Source organism: Dermacentor andersoni, chromosome 1 (genome assembly GCF_023375885.2).
Source record: "Dermacentor andersoni chromosome 1, qqDerAnde1_hic_scaffold, whole genome shotgun sequence".
Lineage (NCBI taxonomy): Eukaryota > Metazoa > Arthropoda > Arachnida > Ixodida > Ixodidae > Dermacentor > Dermacentor andersoni.
The window spans coordinates 58,290,593-58,315,635 of NC_092814.1; the positions used below are offsets into that span (position 1 = coordinate 58,290,593).

The window sequence follows — 25,043 nt, forward strand, 5'->3', positions numbered from 1 at the left end:
AGCAGCGAGCAAAATAAGAAGCATACGATATAAACATGCGTAACCATCAATCTATCAACTGTAGTTAAAGAAATCATTATAATCTAGCTGCCGAACCCAAAGCTAGATTAAGGGCACGTTTAAAAGGACCGCTATCAAAAGCACGCAACACATGCACTTTTGTCCACCGCCTACGCCGTTATTAGCGCCATTGAAGTTCGCTTCCCCGTCGAGCTTCTGTGACTTTCAAGGGAAGGGGGCAGCTCCAATGGTGAACGCAGAACACAAACATCGCTCGCAGGGGCGGGAACTTGACAAACAACGCACAGCAAAAGACAGTACACCAAAGGGTCGTACAGGACTACAGTGCTAGCTAGTGTCTTTGTATGCTGTAAAAACATGCTGACATGCTGTAAAAAAAACATGTAAACCACCAAGAGAAGCAAAGAAAATGTTTAAACTTTAGCGTCAGGGCACATGAAACTGTAAAAAAAGTGCTACGTTTTTTTTAATGCATCCAGAATTTTTTTCAGCAGCATTCAGTTGTAGCTACGCACACGTAAGCAACCACGGGTGATACGAAATGTGCGTGTAATCCTCTGAACAGTTCCACAATACACACAGAATGAACCTAACATGCGCGAAACGTAACGCTGCTAGAACGACGCAGCATGGATGAAGGAGTTAATTTCTTTCCTCCACGCGACGCAGTGCCCACTGCGAGCGCACCTTTCTATTATGGCCTCCAAGACCTTCGCCTCGCGCTGGGCATATCGGAGGCAACGCATATTGTTAATTGCTTCTTTCGTGTCAAATACTAAGCGCTTACACGATATCGGGGGAGAAAAAAAGAAAATAGAAGAAATATGCGCTCGACAGTAAAATTATGCATCCGAAAGCCTGGCGTCACCAGTGAGCATGGGTGGTTCATGGCGCTGTGCAATGTCACTGGATCTGTTCTCGTGTAGTTTAATTTCTGTTTACACTGTACGGCCCTATTATGACAATAATTAGAAGTGTTTCAATTGCCCAAGAGAACTGCAAGTACCAATTTCGAAGCATCAAATTGTGATTAACTTGAAAGTGATGAGTCGTCTGCTTGAGCACACGATACGTGCGGTAATGATCACTACGACGAGCACGCAAAAGCATGTGCCCTTCGGGGTTACGCTGTCTTCAACGACACACCAGTGCAGCGAGAGTCATACGGCAGTTACGCCATGTTACGCGCCGAATTGAACGCCTCCGTGTTTCTCTGTTGTAAATACATGAGCGATGAACACGTGTAGCGCACTCTTGTGGCGAAACATACTAGGGAGACGTACCGTATTTACCACGAGATGGGCATTCAATCACCGTGAACTACGTTTGTGCTTAAGTGTCTGAAAATAAACTGTAGATAAACTTTACCGACATTTTACAACTACTTAATGCGACAGTACGCTCACTACAGCGGCGCAACACCAAGAAGTCTGGCAACGCTAAAAAACAGCGCCTTCCCTTGCTTAGAGAGTTTCGAAAAAAAGTGACATATCGTGAAAGGGCATCACTAGAGACGTTCCAGGGTGACTCCAATGTAATTGTGAGTTGTTAAATATTGTGTTTCGTGCTAATTTTGCGTTATTATACCATCTTTTTGGAACTACGCTTTGAACAAAACAAAATTTAATTCGTTACAAGAGAAAAGAAACAAATAGTTGCTCCCGTTTATTAAATTTTGCTACACTTTACTGCGCACAACCGAAGGCGGTAAGGTTACACCGAACAATTTGTTTTATTACTAAGCACTACCTTCATGCAACTAGTCGTTAATTATAATTTAAAAACAAAAACTGCTGCTAACGCGTGAAAAACAAGAGTTGTGGATAATTAAGCACAGTGTTGCCAAAGTTTTGGGTAAGCGTTTAGTGTTGCCAGATTTTTCTGGAAACAACTTGTGGTTTTAAACTTACATTAAATTATAAAAGCAGAACGTTACTTATTGTTAAAACAAAAACTACAATAATAAACATAAGAAAGTTTAAAATTACACGAGATTTTCGACATTTTTTTTTTGCGCTTGTTGCTCAACTTTAGCAAGACTACATAGTGGCCAGATTTTTAAGTCAATGCAACTAACACCTCATAGGATTTCAAATGTATCTTGGCAAGTAAATTTCTGTGTAAGTGTAAGGTGTTTTTCCGCACAAGAAAGTGAATTTTTTCACACTGTGTTACTATCATTGTTAATAGCTGCTGATGTCTTTCGTCTAAATTTGATTGCAAAAAAGCGACATAATTATTAAAATGCTGATAGGCGTCGCAATTACATTTTCACAAAATGAATCTAAATTGTATTCTTAATATGCACATAACAGCAACCTAAAATTGTTCCATGACAGTTTTACACAACCTTACGGTTGCTTGGGAAACCTCACGCGAAAAGCGCCAAATTCGCTTGGTGGGGTTGCTAACAAACGCCGCGGAAATGACACAACAGGCAAGAGAAAGAGCGCTACGGGACAGCAAACAAGTAGAGGACGGATGAGTTTTGGTAGTGCGCTGTGGTTAAGGAATTTGCAGCCAGAGTCGGCTGATCACGCAAGACCACAGTTGGAGATCGCTGAGCAGCGATGTTCGTCCTTCGAATATACAGATACTGTACTGCAGTGTACAGTGATAATGATGACACCGCTTTCAGCCACTGAGATCATACCTAGAGTATACATAACATACATCATAGAATAAAAGTTCTATTAATATTCCTTTCATCAACATACATTATCACGGCAAATTCTTCTTTTTTTTTTTCTTGTTTATCGACCTCCTTGCGTAAATGAAACCTACATAAGTTCGGATTATATGTGAAATACGTTTCGACCAAGCAGGTAAGCTGGGTGTGCCACTCTACCTGCCGCGTCTTCAAAAACTGACTGGTGGGTAAATGGATCAGTTCGACGACGCATGACTGATCACTGTATGCGACGGATCACCGTATGCAAAGGGTTTCACTAAATCCTACTTTGAGCAAAGGAATCTGAAAGTGCACAGCCAAGGCGGCAGCAATTTTGGCAGAACTATAGTAAAGTTGTGCAACGAAGGGTGGAGACCCTGCCGGAAGAAATCCTTCCCTTAATAGCGAAACCAAACCGCCGCACAGCAGCAGATAATTAAATTAATTTAAGCTATATGAGAGAAAAAAGAAAAAGGTAAGGGGCAGGCATGTAAGGTGAAGAAGCCTGTGTAAAAGCTCAAAATATTTTCGTAATGTCGAAAAGACGCCAAGCTGTAGCAGACGATGTTCGCAACATCAAGCAGCGCCACAGCACATATGAACGTATAATCAAAGTAAAGCGCAAACTGGTTTGTTCGTTGCTTTTTTATTGTAAAATAAGTATGACACACTCAGATATGGGTTTTAGAAAAGAGAAGAAAATCTGATTTTCTAACCTTGTTAAAAACACAACAATTAAGCAAAAGTTTCAACCAACGCTTGTCGCGTCACCTATCGGCCTTTAAACAAAAGTGTGAAACCACTTAGAATGCACAACTTAAGGCTACGTCTCGCGACCATAACTCGTACCACTGACACCCACCCGGTAGCAGGACAAACGTTGTTGCGGTTTGCATTTCCGCAGGGGTGGTTCGTAGAGTTTTCGTGCGCTACATTACTATGTATAAAAATCTACTGTTTTGTGGCGCCCTCATAACGTGAAGATTGTGAAAATGTACAGTGCTGAATATCGGCCCTGACTAGGGTACGTGGAGGTTCGGTCAATGAAATATTTTAACTGAACGGTAAGTAAACCGAAAGTCGCGGGATACAAAGCAAGTTACCTGCTATGGAATGACGGTAGAACAATCAGCACTAGAACGAGCCGACAGAGACGCTTTGTGACGATACGAAGGTGTGCGCAAGTTCGGTGTTCACAGCGTCTGCAACTTCAGCTACGATGGACACACAGCGAATCATGTGAGACATATACACAAATAAGCGCACGCTTTCTCTTATTAGGTTAAACCAACATCTCCAACACAAAGTTATGTTTAAACCTCGTCGCTGCATGCGTTAGTAGGTGTGGTGCACAAGCATCTTTGTTTAATTGTCTGTTTGGGTAGATTCCTCGTTGGTGTTCCTCGCACGGGCGCGGTAGCGCTGCAGAAGTCGGTAGCACTGCAGAAGCCTTTTTCGTTGCCGGGTGCTTTTCTTGTCTCGCGACGTTAGATTGCATTTTTTACCAGTACAGCTCCAGGAAGGCACATGTAACCGGAAACAGACCACAGGAGAGCACCTGAGACTAGGCGGGGCAGGAACTTAGGGGCACCCATGGAGCAGTGGGAGGAATCAAAGCTGGAAGCAGGGCGGTCCGTGGGTTGGGGCCGCCGAGGCCGGAGCGTGCCAGGGAGTGTTGGCATACAAAATTGGCTGTCAGCGATAGCGAAAAGCCAATCTTATACTACCCCGGTACGCTCCAGCGTCGGCGAGCTCCAACCCAAGGACCAGTCCGGGTTCTAGCTTTGGTGTCCTGGAGGCGCCGCCAATAATACGAAATAATGACACGTTGTTACATCTAGCACATAGAAAGTATTAAAGGAATATAGTCACGCCCAGGTACCAACTTGTGACGCGGCGCTACCGCGCCTGTGCGATGATAATTATGCAAATCCAACGAGGAATCTACTGTCCACGCAACCACCAAAATTCTTGAAATCATGTGTGTGAGCTTAAAGATAGTTCCAACCAGTGGCGTAGCTAGGTCGTCTGACACCCGGGGCCCTTAGGTCTTCTGTCACCCCCCCCCCCCCCCCCGGGTGTAGCCGGCGGAGAGAGGGGTGTCTTCAGACGTATATAACACCCCCCCCGCTGGCCCCTTGCACCCGGGGCCCACGGCCCCCCGGCCCCCCCAGTTGCTACGCCACTGGTTCCAACACACTTTTCTTTTGTCAAAGGTAGCAGGACAGGTGCTTCTCTAATGCAAGATTCCACGCAGCGTCAACAACTCTGGTTCTTCGGGGCTCGGGATTATTCGCGCTGCGTACATCCGAATTTTGAAGCGCGGCTTACTAGTGTGTTTAACCGCATGCTTGACTAAACTGGTGAGCTTGATTGCATACTCGACAGTAGTACACGGTCGGCTGCGCGGCGCAGTGCGTGTGTAAAAATGTCTATATGCACGCGTCGGTGCTGTGCTTCCAATCGCACGGCTGTGCCTTCCGTTCCCGCCATCATTTCACCCGTAGGCTGTGAAGGAACTGCTGCACAGTCTGTTCGATACTTTCAGTAATCATAGGTGTGCAACTTACAAACATGGTTCCTTTGCTTTATGGCCTAGGAATGACGCGATAAACGTGCCGTACGAAACATAAACATTAGACTTATCAGTAACCCAAGCTTTCACGAGTACGTACCATAACGAAAGGGAACCCGCGAGTGTGTAGCGGGCAGCTTCGCACTTTACCGACAGCGAGAGAGGAGCCCTTGAGGGAGCATGGCTCAATGTGACCGAATTTAAATGTAAGAGGGGGAACATAAGACGGTGCACTTCCTTCTGTTGTTGCCCCCTTCGCGCAAACGTTCCTTTTCGATCAGTTTGTTTTTCTAGTTTTATCACTGATACCCATATCGCTACCCATACCCATGTCGTGGGCGAACCCATCAGATGACACTCGGTACACCATTGTGCTATGAACAGATACTGATTCGTGGCAGCACGGCTTACTGCTCTTTATTCTAGCGCGCAAAGGGCGTCGGCTGCCCGAAAGCCACGCACGTCTATTTCCCTTCGTAAAGCTAATCACAGTGCAATGGAGCGCTGGTTTGCGATGGTTACGAACGTTCCTTGGTAATGTAGTAAACATTAAGCTGTAAACAAGCCATTAATCGCTAAATATAACTCCTGAGGGAACCTAATAAGTAAGTTTCGCGCTGTAAAGGGAACACTGGAACAAAAAAAGAAAAATGATATTCTTTTTCTTTGATCGGGTGCGATTACTCAGTGTTCTGGAACTGGGAGAAAGCTAACAGAGACTTGATTCTGCATCCCGCAAGTGGACTTTCTTGCCCAAGATGCGTGCCGTGTGGCGGAGCACCACGTACACCGGGCAGGAGGGCGAATTTCACGAGTGGGCCCGAATGCCTCGGGAGGCCAGAAAGAAGGATCAGCTTACCCTAATTAGACTTTTACCAAACTTACAAGTGCACTTCTCTGCATAGCACATTTACGCAACTAGATGTGGCACTGATCATGGTTGAACAGAGGACGACATACTATATGCACATCCTGGGGCTTGTCTCTTGCACATGATTTCACCTCAAGCGCCAGATCTACATCTTTATTGTCATAAGTCAAGCAAACTGATCGTGCGCGATGATTGAAAAAATCCCAATGCCATCGTTATTCTGGCAAACTTCTCTCAGTAAAGCTAGCTTCACAATTATAAAAAAAGGTGCATTTTTATTACTTTTGTACACCATTCATAGCTCTGCTGCGCTGCCTCAAACCCATCAATAATTAAATTTAATTAAGTAAGCTATAGAAACGTCACATGAGGGGGGGGGATCTACTGTTGACTTTTTCCTATACTTAGGATGCCTGGTGGTGGAGCTGAAAGCACGACGCGAAACCTATCGCGTTCTGTGATAAATTCCGTGTTCTGGTTCGTAAAATAGTGAGCACACTGCTTTTTTTGGCACTATAACGTCAGCAGCGTTAGTAAGAGTCGCAAGGGGAAAAGAAGAGAAAAGCGCGTGGACGGAGCTAAAGAACTACACTACACAAACGCTGTGAATGATACACTGCTTAATTAGGGCAACCATGCCCTATGCAGTAGAGTGCATTGGTTTACGATTTGTTTGCTGTCGTTTCCAGAAAAAGATGCATAGTATAAAAACGTAAATCTTCGGCGCTGCTTGTTTTGACAGAGTGAATGAACTCTCTCCGCAGTACGTTATTTATTTCTTATGCATCAGCACGTATATTTGCATATGATGCGCGATGCCCCCCGCACTCCTTCGAAGTTTCGTTCACATCAGAATTTGTTTTCATGCAGCTATAGTTTTAGTGTCCAACGTCACAGGGGACTCTAGAGTATCTGGAACACTCGTCAAGGGTGATAACTTTCCAACTCTGCTGTGAGCATTCCCACTCTAGGGAAAGAAATTAAACAGCGCGAAAGTAGAACTTCGACACGAGAGAAAGGATGAAACACACCGCTGACTTCTAAATCGCTTATTCTTTTCAAAATGGACGCTCTATACGTCTCACGGACAACACAAAAATGGAGCAACAAAGAAAAGAAGAAAAAAAAACGAAAAGAAAGAAAAACTTGTTTTATTACGATATACGATAAAATAACGACCTTCCTTTTAGTTTTTTTCTTCTGAAGTTTCTTATTTGTGTCCTGCTTTTTGCTTGAATTTCTCGTGCACCGTGTAAAGGTGTCTTTAAAAAAAAAATAAACGTGTTGGCAGTCAGTGCCGTGTTTGGTCCCATATCTCTTCTCAGGTGCCGAAGTTCAATTGAGGCGCTGTTAGTTTAATTACGTTCAATAAGCTGTGAGACATGTGAGACATGTCTCACATGTCTCACATGTCCGCGTCGTGCAGACAGAATTCTCGTTTCGCCTTCACGACGTCACCATGCAGTCACAGCGCAAAACGGGAGCCAGTGAGTGTGTCCGACACAGCGATGGTCCTGCCATCTCGAGCGGCGCACGTTAAACTCGCAATTTGGTTCGTATTTCGGTTCAGTGTAGTTTAGGTTAGTCATGATTGAAGTGGCCTGATAAAGCTTAACGTTGTACGGCTTGCACCGTGCGGTGAATAAGAAAAAGTGGGAGTGCGAGAAAGAGCTTGGAAGCATTCATACGACGCGTTGTCAACATCAGTCAGTGCACCACTGTTGCGAAAGGCGACATTTCGCACTGGCCAGTGCTTCTCTGCGTAAAATACAACCCCCTTTCTTCATCAACCTATTTTAAGTCCACTGCAGGACCAAGACCACTCCCTTCGATCTCCGATTACCCCTGTGCCGCGCCAAACGATTCCAACTAGCGCCTGCGAATTTCTTAATTTCATCACCTCACCTATAGTCTTTTGCCGTCCTCTACTGCGTTTCCCTTCTTGGCACCCAAACTGTCACCCTAACGGTCCACTGGTTATCTAACCTACGCATTACATGACCTGCCCAGCTCCATTTCCTTGTCTTAATGTCAATTAGAACATCTGCTATGCCCGTGTGCTCTCTGATCCACACCGCTCTCTTCCTGTCTCTTAACGTTACACCTATCATTCTTTGTTTTATCGCTCCTTGCGCGGTCCTTAACTTGTTTTCGAGCTTCTTTGTCAGTCTCCAAGTTTCTGCCCCATATGTTACTACCGCTAGAATGCACTGATCGTACACCTTCCTTTTCAGTGATAATGGTAAGCTTTCAGTAAGGATCTGAGTATGTCGGCCGTATGCGCTCCAAACCAATTTTATTCTTCTGTAAATTTCCTTCTCATGATCAGGATCCCCTGTGAGTAATTGACCTAGGTAAACGTATTCCTTTACAGGCTCTAGAGGCTGACTGGCGAACCTGAACTCTTGTTCCCTTGCCAGGCTATTGATCACTATCTTCGTCTTCTGCATATTAATCTTCAACCCCACTCTTATACTCTCTCTGTTAAGATCCTCCATCATTTGTTGTAACTCGTCCCCAGTGTTCCTGGGCAGGACAATGTCATCTGCAAATCGATGGTTGCTGATATATTCGCCGTTCATCCTTACCCCTAAGCCCCCCCCCCCCCCCCCCCAATTTAATAGCTTGAATACTTCTTCCAAGCACTCAGCGAATAGCATTGGAGAGATTTCTCCTTGTCTGGCCACTTTCTTAATAGGTATCTTCCTACTTTTCTTGTGGAGGATTAGGAGAGATGGGCGTATTTGTATACGTTTTGTGTTCAAGCATTATTTATTCTGTAAACGCGCTTTTCTTTCTTCCGTCCTTTTTTTTTTTTTTTGAGCGTTGCGCCAAGTGGTAAAGTGGTCGCCGATCTGAGACTGATTTTTGATAACGCATATTCATCTAGCGATAGTTGGAATTTACTGAACTGTAAAGTTCAAAGCTTTACGAAATGGTAAAAAAAGAAAACCGAGAACCATGGCTGGCCGGAATTGGCAGATGAGGCGGCACACGGCATGTTCAAGTTTGTGCACTATATTTTGCAGCGAATATGAGGCAAGCGCCCACGCCACGATTAGACAGCTAGCGACGGTGTGGCAGAAGTGGCGCGATTGACGAAAGAAAACCTTTACCAGGGCAATACAACTTCCGCTTTAAAAATATTCCGCCGATTTAGGTATGAAATTCAAACAGAACGTGTTCAGATCGGATATATACATATATATTATCTCTAACCCACTGTCTTCATAAGCGGGACGCGTACCGCACAAATGCGGTATAACGCTGATCCAGCCTTGGTGGCCATTATTAAGCACATTTAATTAGCTTTCGATTATTGGAGATGTACTGCATAAATTCGGACTCGTTATTTTCATTGCGCTCTTTACTTTTGTCCCAGCATATATTCGACGAAAAGCATCACGAAAAGACTGGACACAATATTAACTGGAATTCGGCTTCTATCATCGAAAGAGAGAAAAAATTATCATCCCGTTTGCTCCTTGAATCATTCTGCATACAATGCTACTACCACGATAAACCGGACACGGGGACCCCTCCCTGAGTTGTACGCAAGCGCATTACGTCTTCCCACGCGTATATAATAAAGACCACCATGCATTCGTTCATTGTGAACAAGGCACCCGTATTGGGCGCCGAAACGTCAATCTGTGTTTTCATTTTTTTCAGTTGGCGAGTGTACGTTTATTCAGCCATATTTGACGAAAGTGACACGAAACAGATTTTTACGATGAAGCTCATCGCGTTCACTGTATACCTTCGAAATTGCCGTCTATAATGCAGTCGTCTGTCGCCTTGCATTCACGTCCTGTAGCAGAACGTTTTTTGAGACAGAATCAAAATATAACACGTCGCGATGCAAACAGAAATCACTATTCTTAACGATTATCTCCCGATTATATATAGTGGCAATAAAGTTAGCGTACGATTTTCCCACGAAGATTTTATTCCCTTTTTTTTTATAACGGTGTCCTTGGTATGGAGTTGGACGCTGGCGGTACTGGTTGCTACTAATGGCAGCATTGGGCCACCCGAAACCTGACAGAAACAGTGGCCGACGCCAGTCAGCAGAAATTTCAATTTACTCCTTAGCTATAGTTGGTTCGTATCTATGGAAACCATTATTAGAAACATTATAGAAACATTATTAGGCTCGAAATGAAGACCAAGAAGGTAAGAAACAGCTAGACGTGTTTCTAACCCTGTCGAATGTAAAACCGTTTTGCGCGAAGATAACGAGCTCGCATTTCTAACGCCACCTTCTTCCTTACGTAAATGAAGTACTTGGAAGTAAGCGTTTGTCTGGTCTACGTGCTTTCAACTCCGTCTTCGTCACCATTTTGCACAAATTAATTTTTGCTGTCAAATCCACGACCTGCCGTTTTAGTGTTAGTTCTCGACTTACCCATTTGGAATGCGAAGGGGTGCAGCATGATACAGCGACGACATGGAGGCGAGGTCGATGGTGGAGGGGGTCAGACCTCTTGGTTGCCGCGCTCATGGCCATCAGGGAGTAGCTTATCTGAAACGTTGGAATGGGTTGACGCTCGAATTACAACGCCCATTTCGTGAAGTTTAAAACCAGTGTATAATATATATATATATATATATATATATATATATATATATATAATGTTTCTCTAAACTTACAGTACCATTTTTTTGCTCGTCCTTTTTTTTTAGTAATTCGCCGAGATAAATTCATTAAATTTTTAAATATAGCTTGTAACATTCAGGTGTCAATAGGAAAGTTGTGGAGCTTCACAAATGTTGCCCAACCCAGGCACTTCCAACGAGATAGACTTAGCGTGGCCGTCTTTATTCGGGAAAAACGAAAGCCCGCGGAATTAAAAAAAAAAAAAAATACCACGTAACAGCGCGCTCTGTGCGCCGGAATGCGCCGCGATTACAGCGCTCTCTTGAGTGATTTGTAAAAACATCGGCAGCGCCTGCCCTTCACTTAGGAGAAAGGGCTTCAACCTTTGCTCGGCTCTGGTATTACCGACAGTGGCTGGCGACGGCGCTCCGAAAAAGCGCTTCGTCAGCAGCCGCTCGCGCCTGTCGCCGAAGAACGCGCCGTCGTCAGCCGTTTATTCCGATATGACAAGAAGACTATATGACGAGATATTTTTTTTTCCAGCGTTAGAGTCGATGTGGAATAGAAAAAATACACACAAAACATGCATTATACATCTGGAACCTGTGCGAGAGTGAGCATGATTCGTTACAACGCCGCTTTTCTTCCAAGCTGTGCCATCGGCTAGATGCATGTGAGCTCGACTGTCTAATACTGTGGTGCCGCGCAACCGTTTCGAAGAATTTGTTTGCAGTGCCTGAAGCATGCGGTACTCGAGCGAGCAGAAGGCGAACATGGTCTTAGCCTTGGCGGGAGCGGCACGGGGCGACAAGAGGAAAGCTGTCAAGGTATGCCGAAACTGGCAATGTGGGGGAAGACCTAGCGCGAACACAATTACGAGGAGTTACTTGACGCTGAAAGAAACAGGTAGCTTCAACAAGACGCGGCACTGAAAGGGGACCATCAGTAAAAAGGCTGAAGGAGACATTTTGGCTTTCATGACTGCAAACCCTAATTTCAGCGTGCGTCATGTGAGTGCTGCGGCCGGCATTTCAAAGTCTTCAGTGTTAAGAGTTCTTAGGAAGGCTGAAATGCATCCGTATCACCTCCAACTGCATCAAAAGCTGCAAGAAAGAGACTTTGAATGGCGGATTGATTTCTCAATTCGATCCTTGTGAACAGTGACGAAATACTGGATATTGTTGTGAAAGTGCTCTCGACATATGAGACAACCTTCTCCAGAAATTCTCAAGTCAACATCCATAATGCGCATTACTGGAGCGATACGAACCCGCAATGGGTGGCGCAGACCAGGTACCAGTACCAATGGTCATTCAGTGTTCGGTGCGGTATCTTTGACGGAAGAATAATTGGTCCCATATTTTTTGACCACATGCTCACTGCTCAGCGGTGCGTGAACGACGTCTTCGAAGGCCCAGTCAAAGGTTTTCGCAGTGATCTTCCTGTTGCATTTTTAAAGGGAACTTGGTATCAGCACGACGGTTCACCAGCTCACAGCAGAAGCCTTGCCAGAGCGTGGCTTGACAAAGCCTTCAAACGCCAGTGGGTCGGGCGGCATGGACCAGTGGCATGGCCTGCAAGGTCACCGGACCTGACACGTCTTGACTTCTTCTTGTGGGGACGTGTGAAAGACCGAGTGTACCGCAGACCTACAACTACACCAGAAGCGCTAAAGGCAGAGATTGCTGAGGCATGCAGCGAGATACGGTCTTGCGTCATCAAAAAAGCTACATCTGACGTGCTGAAAAGGTGCCAATACTGTGTTATGGCAGAGGGCGACTTGCTTCAACACATTCTTTAGACAGACATCACAGTGAATAAATCTCTGCAACCGCTATCCATGAAAAGAGCCATCTGTGTGAAACTTTTGTACGACGTGGAAAAGGCACATAAGTAATATGAAATTAGAAATTCTCTGCCATCAAGGAATGGACAGGAAGCTAAAAAGCAACCTTCCCTGTCAGTTTACAATTCTTCCTTTTGTGACAACTAGCGTAATTCACACGATGTTATCAAATTAAGCTTGTTATAATGCGTGTTTGCTTGTTGGTGTCTTGCTCCTAAATTCGAACCCATGAGCTTGTCATTTTTCCTCCGCATGCATCTGCTAGCGTGAGAGTGCAATTCTCGCCGGAAAAACGGGAGCCGCGCTGCATTTCAACTGCCGCCCGAACCGACTGGCGTTTAACTCGGAACCAAGCACAACGCGAAGCTCTGTCGTGGCAGCACGAAAGGCGGGAAGCGAGCGATGTTTTTTACAAAGCACGGTTGGGAGCGCTGTAATCGCGGCGCATTCAGGCGCAGAGAGCGCGCTGTCACGTGGTATTCTTTAAAACTCCGCGGGCTTTCGTTTTTCCCGAATAAAAACGGCCACGCTAAGTCTATCTCGTTGGAAGTGCCTGCGTTGGCCAATATTTGTGGAGCTCCACAACTTTCATATTGACGACTGAACGTTTCAGGCTATATTATAAATTTAATTTATCTCGGCTAATTACTCAAAAAAAGACGAGCAAAAAAAATGGTACTGTAAGTTTAGATAAACGCTAACAACATCCGCGCGATTTCTGATCTGAAGAACGCATAGGCTTTCTTTTTTTCAAAATGTTGGTCCAAGTTAGTTGGGACACCCTTTGTATTTATATATATATATACAGGTTATCCCACATAACTTGGGCCAAAGCTTTAAGAATGATAGGCACTCCGGACGCGAGTTGAACCAAACGCATAATGTTGGCACAGGCCTAGAGTTACCCAGGCTATTTTTTTTTTTTATTTTCCCCTTAACTAGCGGATAAGTTATGTTTTATTAATAAACTTTTTAAGTATTGGCTGCAGATCCCAAGTGTGATACGCAAAGTTGTAGAGAACCTTGAGAAACCTCTCACTAAATTTTTTCCAACACGATATATCTCACGTGGTCCTTTCTTCCGCGTTCCAAAGAAAGCCTGCGAAATATGAAGAAAAAAATAGCACGTAACGGGGCGATTGCACACTGCTACTGTGCTGCTGTCAAGCGTGCGATGGTTGAACAAGGCCGGCTGTGGCGAGACTGGCCCGCGACAGGGCGTTATGTCTGGTGTAGAGATCTGGCCATGCGGCTTTTATCGCATGACGGCGCAAATACATGCTGCTGGCCGAGCGGTTCGGAAGCGAGAAAGCGTCTAAGGAGACGAAAGAGAACGAGAACATAGCTTTATCTTTTGATGCTTGACGTGGGCAAGAGTTGGCAGCCCCAGAGAAAGAAATCGAGGAGAGTTAAATCTGGCGACCGTGCCGTCCAAGCAACGGGCCCATGCCGTCCAATCCACTGCTGCGGGAATACTTCATGCAGCCATTTGCAAGCTTTGCTGGTGCCGTGCGCGGGAGCACCATCATGCTGATGCCAAATATCCTTGATCCTAGCCAATGGAACTTCGAAAAGAAAATCCTCAAGCGCCCCATCAATGTCGTTGACATATCTTTCGTCTGTAAGCGTGTTATAATAAAAACACGGGGCCAATGGTAGTGCCACCATAAATTCCACAAGGCACATTGACCGACCGCTGATATTGGTGATGTGTCGTCACCAATATGGTCGTTTCTGTTCTGAAGAACGCCTAGGCTTTTTCAAAATCTTGGTCCAACTTAGCTGGGACACGCGCGCGCGCGCGCGCGCGCACACACACACACACACACACGCACACACACACGCACACACACACACACACACACACACACACACACACACACACACACACACACACACACACACACACACACACACACTCTCTCTCTCTCTCTCTCTCTCTCTCTCTCTCTCTCTCTCTCTCTCTCTCTCTCTCTCTCGATATATATATGATCACATTGGCCCCGGTAGTAAATTGAAGAAAAAGAGAGCACGACGTACGTTGGATATGCACAGTATATCTTACTGACGTTTCAGCTGGCACACCAGCCGAAACGTCAGTAAAATATACTGTGCAAGACCAACGTACGTTGTGCTCTCTTTTTCTTTATATATATATATATATATATATATATATATATATATATATATATATATATATATATAATTTATAACGTCGAATAAACTTCGCCTACGCGTTGTGCTTTCGTATTTGTATGGTACTGTTCTACACGTACCTATATATGGTAGACGAGAAGATAACACCCTCATTAGATCTAAGAGGAAACGAGGCAAGTGGGGAACAAAACAAAGGTTGCGAAACGGCTGTGTTGAGCGTCATCATCCCATAACAGTGATATAATCGCAACCTGTTATATACATATACAAGGTGCCTCCGCTAAGATGGGCCAAGTCAGGCTCAGCTATTAAAAAAAAAAAAAAAAAAAAAAGAAGGACAGCACTAACTGCGTTTTGTCAGGAGAAGTCTTCCGCTAACTTACGCATTTTTGTGAGTGCGTTTAATAGCCTAATTACCCGATGCTATTTAGCAAAAGAATAATAAATACTGGTCTAATGGTGCAAGTGAGTGCAAAATTGTGCGTCGCATTCGAAAAGATCATATGCAGTAGTTTTCTCCTGGCTACATATTTCTTTGTTCTTTCCACGTATAAAAAAATTTGGCTTGCGTGCATGAAAGATGGTCATTATTGTTTGGACAGCGATGCGTCCCTAATGGTGTAGACCGTTTTTTAATATGTGGAATTACGTAAGATATGTAAAGTGAGTGCACGCCACAGCAACGCTATCAGAGGGTAGAACACGGCGTAAAATAATTAAATTTCAGCGCTTTACATGCCGAAACCAGGATATGATTATGAGCGACGCTATAGTGAGGGGCTCCGGAATAATTTTCATCGCCTGGGGTTCTTTAACGTGCACCCAATGCCCGGAATACAAGGGCGTTCTTGCAGTGCGCCGCCATCGGAATACGGTCGCCGTGGCCGGGATAAACGAGGCGTTGTTGAAATTGTTCGTCGCGTAGGTTATGTATACTTCAGAACGTGATATAAGCAGCGCGTGTATGACGGGGGAGGGTTAATAATCAAGGGGTTCTACGTGCCAAAACCACTTCCTGATTATGAGGCACGCCGTAGTGGGGCACTCCGGATATTTCGACCACCTGGGGTTCTTTAACGTGCACCTAAGTCTAAGTAAACGGGTGTTTTCGCATTTCGCCCCCATCGAAATGCGGCCGCCCTGGCCGGGATTCGATCCCACGACCTCGTGCTCAGCAGCCCAACATCATAGCCACTGAGCAACCACGGCGGGCAAAAGAAGGTTGCCATCAGTACTCGGTGTTCCCAGGTGGGGGGAGGGTCCCCTCATTTCGATTGAGCGTGTGACGTGTTTTCTGTATCTCCAGTGATTCCAGATGCAGCCGCGATTTCATGTTTCTTTCTTGGCCGATAACTCTCGAGGGATCCCAGTCAATCTTGTGGCCCGTTGCATCTGTGTGCTGGGCAAGGACATTCGAATCTGTTCGTTATGAAGTATACATAAGCTTCCGTGAACTTTCCTTCAACCGATTGTGAACAAGGCTTCCGCAGGGAAGCCGAAACGCCTTTTAGATGTAATCCTTTTTAGTACATCTTTTGATCAGTCTCCGTCGTTTTATTGCTCCATAAGGAATATGAATGTCATCTGTTACCTCGTCTGGTTTTTCCGTAATTGTACAGCACTTTTCATGCAAAAGTGGCAAATGGAAACAAGAGTCGCTACACCGCCAGAAGTGGAGAATGATTCCCTGTGTTTTGAATGACGCTTCTACCGTTATCAGTCTAATCGCCTGACGTAGCCCCTTCTTAGCTATGCTTATGAGGGTGTTTTGCTAACCTTCCGCGGTTGGCGCAGTATGTCTAGAACAGCAGCGTCCTGCGCTCTATGCGGTTGCACGGGACTGGCAGCCACGCATCGTTACGCAACTTCCCAAATAACAATACGACTCGGTTTTGGTACTTAACTTTGTGGAGCAGTAAACGATGGACCAAAAAGAACTGTGATTGTTCGAAAATACATATATACTTATTTGTATTTCTTCCAGCGCTAATTAACAAAAAACTTTACTAGAAATCTTTATTTTACACTTTCGCTTGTTTACTTGTTCTTGGCACTGTTCTTCCTGCGCGAGTCCATTTGATGTGGTTTCTTGCTTATCACGCAAAGGAGAGGTCTATCTCACAGGCGTATACCTGTGAGATACACCTTACTTCATTTCTCTTCTGCGGGTTTACGTGTTGTTATGGCGAACGGTGGGCATTATTCACATTTACACTAGTAAAGGTACCCCCCCCCCCTATATTGGCGCAGAACAGTTACCTTGGGTTGAGCCCCCCCCCCCCGAAGAAAGATCCTGGGTACGTGCCTGGTTGCTGCCCTGTCGCCTTTGAAGTGGCAGCGCGGCTATGGCTGTTTATGCGCGGAACGTTTGGGAGCACTGCAATCACGACGTGCACGCGGGCATGTCACGTGATGTTTTGTATTTCGCGGGCATCATCAGTAAGCTGAAATACACTAATACTTATTAGATAGAAATACAAACTGTTTATTCGGAAGTTTTGCAAGCCACTCTGCAACTTTCTAATTGGAATGTTATTCCTAGCTTCTTTACTACTACAAGTTGGTTAATTAATCTTGACTAAAAACCTAATTAAGCAAAATACAAAAAATTGCGTGACACTACATAAAAAAGTGAGCAACATGCATTTGGTCGCGTCGTCTTATAATGCATCGGTATATTTTAAAACTCTAGCTAAAGTTAGCTGAGACACCGCGTATACAGTGATTTTTGCTTAGATACGTAGATTTATTGGAGACTTACACGTATACTTAAATATCCTGTTGAGAGGCTTTGTGGATACAAGCAGCGAACTTTGTTTCCAGTGACATTTTTTGCCCTTTATCAAGCTTTATCTTCGCAATTGTGTATTCCATTGTAGCTTCGCATTTCTAATGTTTTTTTTTTTTGTAGAACTGCTTTTTATATGTGATCTCTGTTGCGACTGTTTTTCGGTGCAATTACAATACACGACCGGTGACAGCTGCTCCTGCGCAATACATTGAAACGAAGTACAGCGTCATTGAGATTTCCCTGACCGTTGCACATGTACAAAAACGTAAACAAGGTTCTTGAAAGACAAAGTTTCATTAAAATATTTGTCCTCAACTCGTCCATTTCACGGCCTTTACATTGATCATATCAGCAGCATCCACTGCTTTGCTAGTTTCGAACTCATATAGTTCTAAAGTTCATGTGATACTTTCGTTACTTTCTAAATGGACAAAAAACGTGGAAGCGTTGATATCAGTTAATGTCACAATTTTTTGGGACGTACGAATATATTCTTTTACGAAAAAATACATATTTTACTTGTCTTCTTGATAGTGTGTGGCGTCCAAGAATTCGTTTGCAGCATCTTTGGCAATGGCAATTCAGTCATAATTCATGTATTTGATCCCTCGACAAATTCTGTAAGGAGCAGGCCGAGCTCCAACGTAAGCCCCCCCGTCGCCCGAACGAAATTTCTGGCTATGCCACTGCTACATAGACATTTGTAGCCCTTGGTATACGAACCGCTTTTTCTGCTGCCGCTATCGGTAGCCTTCAATCGTATACGTAATCATCGACACCATTCAAATGCTCATGAAGTTAGAATTAACTGCGTTATACACGTAACTGACAGGTCAAATCACTAGTGGTCCCAAATTACTATACTCAGTTTAGTGTTCTCGCTGTTTTAAACACCATAACGTCATGAATATCAAATCAAATGTCATGAAACCAGTGATTCAACCACGCCTATTAGGAACTGGTGTGCTTATAAGTCACTAGTGATTATGAATTACTTATTTTCTCTGAGAGTGGCAGGTTTCATTCGTTCATGTCAATGATATCAATGAAACTGTCATAAAATGAGATTTTTTTGTATCATTAGCAAATAATAAATACCGAGTAATTAGTGATCACTACTGACGCGCTTGGTTCGTTTCTCTCCTTTTATGCAGCAAAGCGTCATGGATATGAAGTGAAAAGTTATTTAAACGACAATTCAATTATGATAATTCAAAGACGCTGAGATTTAGTCACTAGTGATCATAAATCACTATCTTATGTCATGATTACCGTCGCGTTGACAGTTGGAAAAACGGCGGTACACGTCAGAAGTCAAGTTACTGACGAGTACATTTCTGCACCTGCAACGGGTGAATTCTGTTTAGTGTGAGAACACGAAATGCTATGGAAAAGTATTTATCTTACTGTACTAAATACCATTACACAAAAGTACCTATGAAGATAACAAGAACACTGTACTCACAAAAGTACTTAAAATAAAAAAAATCTTGAGTACAGTACTTAAGATACGTACAAGTTTAGAACACACCTATATTCCAGAATGCGCACTTCAAGAGCTTATAGCTGAAGAAAAAAGGCAACGGAAATGGTGTGACAGAAAACTGCTCAGACAACATCGATTTCGAATCGCAGTTTCTACTCAACTCCACTCAAAAATTATTGCAGTTACTTCTTGTTCGGCACGTTTGCGCTAAATGTCACGAATGACAACTTCCTGATCCGGGATTGGTGGACGCTGGGTCTTGTCTCCACAATTTCGCCCACCCTCCTCGTGGTTCGGCAAACAATAAACACGTACCGCTCATTCAAATTCAGCGCGCTAATGAGGTACACTATAAGGCATATGAAAACAAACAGGCGACAACAACAGTGTGGCAGGTGGCGAAGCCCACTTCGCGATGCGCCATAGGAGCCAGCTTACCCGCAAAAATGAGGCCACCGATCGCAACGGTGAGAGCCGGCATGCTTTGCATAATAAGTATGAGGTCATCAACGAGCATTTGCAAAATCTACCACGCTTTTTGTGAGCGCTTGTGGGCGACATAAAATAATTAATTTTTAAATAACCTAAAGACACCGAGAGAAAATACTTGACTCGTAAAGGTGTAGTAGTGTAATCGAAGCTGTCAGCCTCCTCAGCCAGTGTCTTTCTTCTGCCCTATAAAAGTACGTCTGGTACGAAATAGAGAAGCTGGTGGAAATGCAGAACAAACACTCTCTCAGCGATACTGAATTATCCAACCGAAACACTCTTACACCCTTGAACGAAAGAAATGGGGTTAACCGAAGAACCCGATTTTTATTAATCCTATCGTGAGAAGCCAACAAACAAAGAAACCAAGGACAACAGCGGGGAAATTACTTGTACTTACTAACTGAACTAAAGAAATGATAAATTAATGGCAATGAAAGTGCATGAAAAAACAACTTGCCGCAAGTGGGGAACGATCCCATGTCTTCACATTCATCGTGCGATGCTCTAACCAATTGAGCTACCGCGCCGTTTACCAATCCACTTTCTTGGGTATTTACGTGTTACTGCTAGAACTAACTTTTGGAGTATAAGCCAGCGCCACCACTCACAAACCTTGGCGTCGGATGTGGAACCTCCTTTTTGCAGCAGGCGTCACAAGTACGTGATGTTTCTGGGTGAAGGCAGCTGGGCAATAACACTTACACCCTTGAATAAAATAAAAAGGCGTAACCTGGACATTTTCGCTATAGCCACGCTCAGTGCCGAGAGAGCCGCTATAATTAGGACACCAAGGACCATTCGAACGTCGTTCTATTATGATGGAGCGTGTAAATCAGAGGACAATAGAGGCTAGAAAAGAGAGCTATAGTCAAGAGTGAGACTTTGTTTCCAACACGGAACCGATTGCTGCGATAACAGCCTCATATACTTGAAGTCAAATCGATGGCTTTCTGTATAAAAAATGAAGGAAGACACAAAAAAGAACAGTCATCTAGCTCATGCTAACAACACAGTTCTAGACAACGATGACGGAGGTTTCCTTGAATCAGTATTGCTATTACGTCCATGTTCCAATATGATTTACTAGAACAGAGGCTAATTATTTTCCCATGACTGCCACATATATTAAAGGGACCCTGAAACGATTTTGACGATTTTCTACAAACGTACTGAGTCGTTAGAGTAGGTCCTTCTGATCATTAATTGACACATCTAAGTGCTCCGCGTAAAGCGTGTAATTTATTATAAGGTTTTAAAAATGCACATCGCTGCCGATCGGAGCACGCTGCTCGGCGGAATTTTAAGCCGCCCCTACCCATATGACGAAAATCTCCCATATGACGTCAGTGGGGCGAGCTATCCGATTGGCTGACCAGGGCGCGTGATCAATAATTTTTCCAACTTTATGGTAAACAAATGATCTTCGTAATAGTTGGAATGTTAGTTCATTTGTTTTTATAAACAGAAAGTAACATAAAGAGAATGCACAAGAACGATTTTTCAATACAATTAAGCACTTCCGGTACACAGCAAGTGCCGTCTGCTTGTGTTACAACGTACTCCATTTTGACGAGAGCTCCGCGGTCAGAGTCGGTCTCAGTCTTTTCGCGAGCACTATGATTCGACTTTGTTGCTTTGTGGACTGCAAACGTAGCGACTGGCAATATGTCACGCTGCGACATCGTGTCCCTCTGCAAGGCAGCATACGAGCGAGCTGGCTGCTGCGCATCGGACTGCCGCTATCCGATCGGCGCCGGGGTTTGCGCGTTTGTGGCCGTCACTTTACACCGGAAGATTACTAACGCAATAGCGTTTCGCGAGTCCGGTATTAGGGTAAACGCAAGCGCAAGGGGACAGGGTCTGGCCGCTTGACTGCGCCGTAACGGGATGAGCCATGGGATGAGCAGAATCGCAAATGCGAATGGTCTGCACGGTGCAGCCACCTGGTGGCACAGAGCTCAACCATACACAGTAGCAGTAACGAAGTGTATTCTTCTTTGGCTGCTGGTGTGTATTTTTCGCAGGAGTGTAATCATCAACACTTTGTTTTTATAAATGTTTAAAATGTTTTACATTTGGTTAGAGCAATATTAGCGCTTTGTTTGGCTGGTTAAGCGCTGCGCCAACAAGTGGCTGGACCGTGCAGACCGATCAGGCCGCACGTACGTCTACGCTAAAGTTCCTTCATCAGCTTGAGTTTATGCCTCCAGTCATTTGCCGAAATGACCAGCTTGCCTGTGGTTACCGGAATACCAGACACGTTCGGCGCTACGACAGAATGCTCGCAACGCACGCTGCTTCGATAGCTCTCGCTTGGGGTCGACGGCCAAGCGGCTAGCGGAGAGGTTTCACGCGGGCGGGGGCGGGCTCCAAAACAACCGGAAGTGGACGATGTGACGTCGCATCGTGACGCGAAACCAGTGAAGGCGGAGCTCAGCCCCGATCGCTCGGCGAACGAGTTGAGGAGGAAAAGCATGACTAGGGAGGAGGGTAACTTCAAATCGCTTGTAGCTCCATTAATACGTAACGCTTCACTTAAATTGTGGTGTGAATGTTCTACTTAAGCTGTACCCTACGCGTCTACAAAATTTGTCCGAACCGTTTCAGGGTCCCTTTAATAGATCCCTCGACCACAGCATTCCAAAAGCGTGCACTCCACTGCGTAACGGGGGCCAATTGCCCGCCAGCACGCGGACTACGGCGCGCCACTACTGAAAACCCAACAGCGGCTGCTTGAGAACAAGTGCTTAGTGACTGAAGCAAACCTCAAAAAAAAAAAAAAAACAGCATAATCAGCCATGCGCCTTCTTTTCATTGCATCCCATCTCTTTTCATAGGATCGAGGCAGGAAGAACAAGACCCATACCTACGTCGCGGAGCGGGTGCCGACTCGAATTATTTAAATATCGTGAGGCATGCACGGCGTTCTTCATGAAAGCGCACGCAAACGGAAAACAAAAGTCATCAGTAGTGGGGAACTCCGGATTCATTTTGACCTCCAGGGGATCTTTAACGTGCTCCTAATGCACGGGACACGGGTGCTTTTGTATTTCGCCTCCATTGAAATGCGGCCGCCTTGGCCGGAACTCGATCCCGCGACCTCGTGCTTAACAACGCAACTCGACAGCCGCTAAGACACCGGGGCGGGTTGGGCTGGATGACACGCAGTCATGTTTTTTTTTTTTTTTAATTACGTTGCAGATTTGGCCAACTTTTCGAGGAACCCGAAGTTCTGCTGGCGTCCTTTACAAATACTCGGTACAAGTCTAAGCGGCTAATGACGCACTCTATAGGGCGAACAGGAGCACTCAAAAGCGTCTCGAATGGGCTCTCGAGAGTAGCTGCATTTCATTGGGCGAACAGGAGGAGGAGCGCTGTGATCGAATTACAGAACAGGAACAGTTTGGCGACGCCGACAGCACCGCAGTAGCAGTTCGAGCGGCTCCCGTGCGAAAGGCGGAGTGCGAAGGAAGTCACATGACACAAACACGTCTTACTATTTTATTTTTGTTGTATTTCCATCGCTTTGGTTCAGTGTGCGGCGGCAATGGCAGCTGAGCAGGGAAGTTCGCACGATAATCGTCGCAGAAAGGTAAACATTCTGGTCACGTGCTACACTTTCGTCCTCGCGCATGTTTTCGGACCGCATGGAGCAAGCAGTCGCGCTCTCGCTGCGCTACTGCTCTGGTCCTCACTGCGCTTTGCCTCCGCTCTTGGTCTGCGAATAACAGTGAAGGGCGCCAGTGTGAGCTCCGCGAGATGTTGACTGGACGGATAGCACCGGCGATGGTTCTATAGCCACGGCAATTTCGGACGTTGGTGCCTGGAAAACACCAAGCACCATGTTCCCCGAGTTTTTTTTTTATTGGCCTCAGTGGGTGCGTCTTCTCCGATGCGCCAGCAACAATGAAGTGCTCCGCTTCAAAAACGAGCATCACAGTATTAAGTACCCAATGTGTGCAAGGTGTTCGCAGGCTTTCGGAAGAAAACGAGGGAAGGTGACCGACGAAAACTTTGAAAAGCAGTTAGCGAAAGTAAACAGCACCTTAAGCGCTGCAATGCGGGCACTGAAAAGAGCCAGGTGTGCTCGAATCGTTCTATTTGCTGTATATGTGCAATAATAATCAGAGTTGCGATTTGAAAAGTAGCGTAAAAACAATCGATGACATTTTAGCAATTGCTCAGTTACTTTCGCCAATCACATTTCGAATGAAGGAATTCTAATGCGTTACTTTTTTTTTTTTTTCAGAGCGTGTACAAGTCTGCAGGTCGATATCAAAAGGAGTCAGAGAACAAGGCAGTCAGCTTCCTCGTTGCCTGTTATCAAGACGTGATGAAATCCAATGGTCAACAACGGCCGCTCCGATATCACAGGCAGTGCCTGCATACGTGAATGCAGGGCACGAGAGGACTTCCTATATTTCCTTTCATAAAGCGATTGCGAGAGTCACGGGAGCCGCAGAAAATAAAAACGCTGCTGCCAGAAGACTCAGCCTATTTGCAGCAGTGTTGGAACGAAAGAAAAAAAAACTTTTCTTCCACTTTTTTTTTTTTCTAGCGAAGGAGACCGGAACGGCGGATGTTTGCATCCTGCTCTCAGCTGCGATAAAGCTTGGACGTTTGCGCAAAATGTGAACTGTGACGCACCTTCAAAAAAACCAGCTGAAATCTCAATCGCCAATGCATATTCCCATCTCTGAAAGGCTTATGCATCTCGCACATTATTCAGAATCAACGAATAGCAACGAAAATGTAAGCAAGCTGTCTCGGTTACTGCGAGAAGACCGCTTCAGCGGCTTGGGCTTAGCTCCAACGACCGTGAAGTCGAACGTACGACGCAGGCGAAACCAATCAGCAGAGCATAACATTGATTAATTGACTGATTCTTGTCAGGAAGGCCACGCGTGCGTCATCGTGTACAGGAAAGCAACGGAACGGAGCATCAAATGGAAGCAAATACAAGATTGATGATGGTTATCGTGGCGCAATATTTAAACGTAAAGTGTCGTAAAGAAAATTTGGGTAATGCTTTGCGGGCGGGAGTAGGGAAGAGATATGGGAGTACCCCTCGTATACGTAGCACTAAATATTTCTCTTAGAAAACACGCACACAAAGGACTCCAGCACAAACATCCCCAGGAAGTGGAACGAAAAGGGTTAAACGAATTAAACTACGTCATGGAGAAGGAATGAAAAAAGAAAGCCAATGTCGGCACCAGTCGGATGACGGCAGAAATGCACGTCGCTGGCCGAGCGCTGCCGATGAGACAAAGAACGCTCTGCCGCTTCCTCGTCGCCAGTCAGGATGCAGCCGACCTTGTTCACCGAACGCACGCTTGAGAGCAGCACAATACCACTGCCTAAACGCTCCCTCACGTGACTTTTTTCATATTTCGCGGGCTTTCTTTGCAACCAGGGAAAAAAAAAGCACCACGTGAGACGTATCGTAATTGAAACAACTCGATCGGTGGTTTCAAGAGGCGCTCTACAAATTGCGTATCATACTTGGGGTCCTCAGTCAATAATTAAAATG

General features: G+C 45.1%; 1 protein-coding gene and 1 long non-coding RNA gene across 2 annotated transcripts in view; one reads left to right on the forward strand and one right to left on the reverse strand.

The window, feature by feature from the left end:
* LOC129380472 (uncharacterized) overlaps positions 1–25,043 on the reverse strand; it is a 482,520-nt gene that overhangs the window by 223,766 nt on the left and 233,711 nt on the right. Inside the window, exon 4 of the mRNA XM_055061532.2 lies at positions 10,547–10,663. Coding sequence (XP_054917507.2) covers positions 10,547–10,590 — 44 coding nt within the window. The 5' untranslated portion in view covers positions 10,591–10,663. The remainder of the gene's footprint in view (positions 1–10,546; positions 10,664–25,043) is intronic.
* On the forward strand, positions 3,700–23,996 carry LOC129380474 (uncharacterized). Its single transcript, XR_008608539.2, has 2 exons — positions 3,700–3,931; positions 23,760–23,996. It is a non-coding gene; the product is annotated as an uncharacterized lncRNA (long non-coding RNA).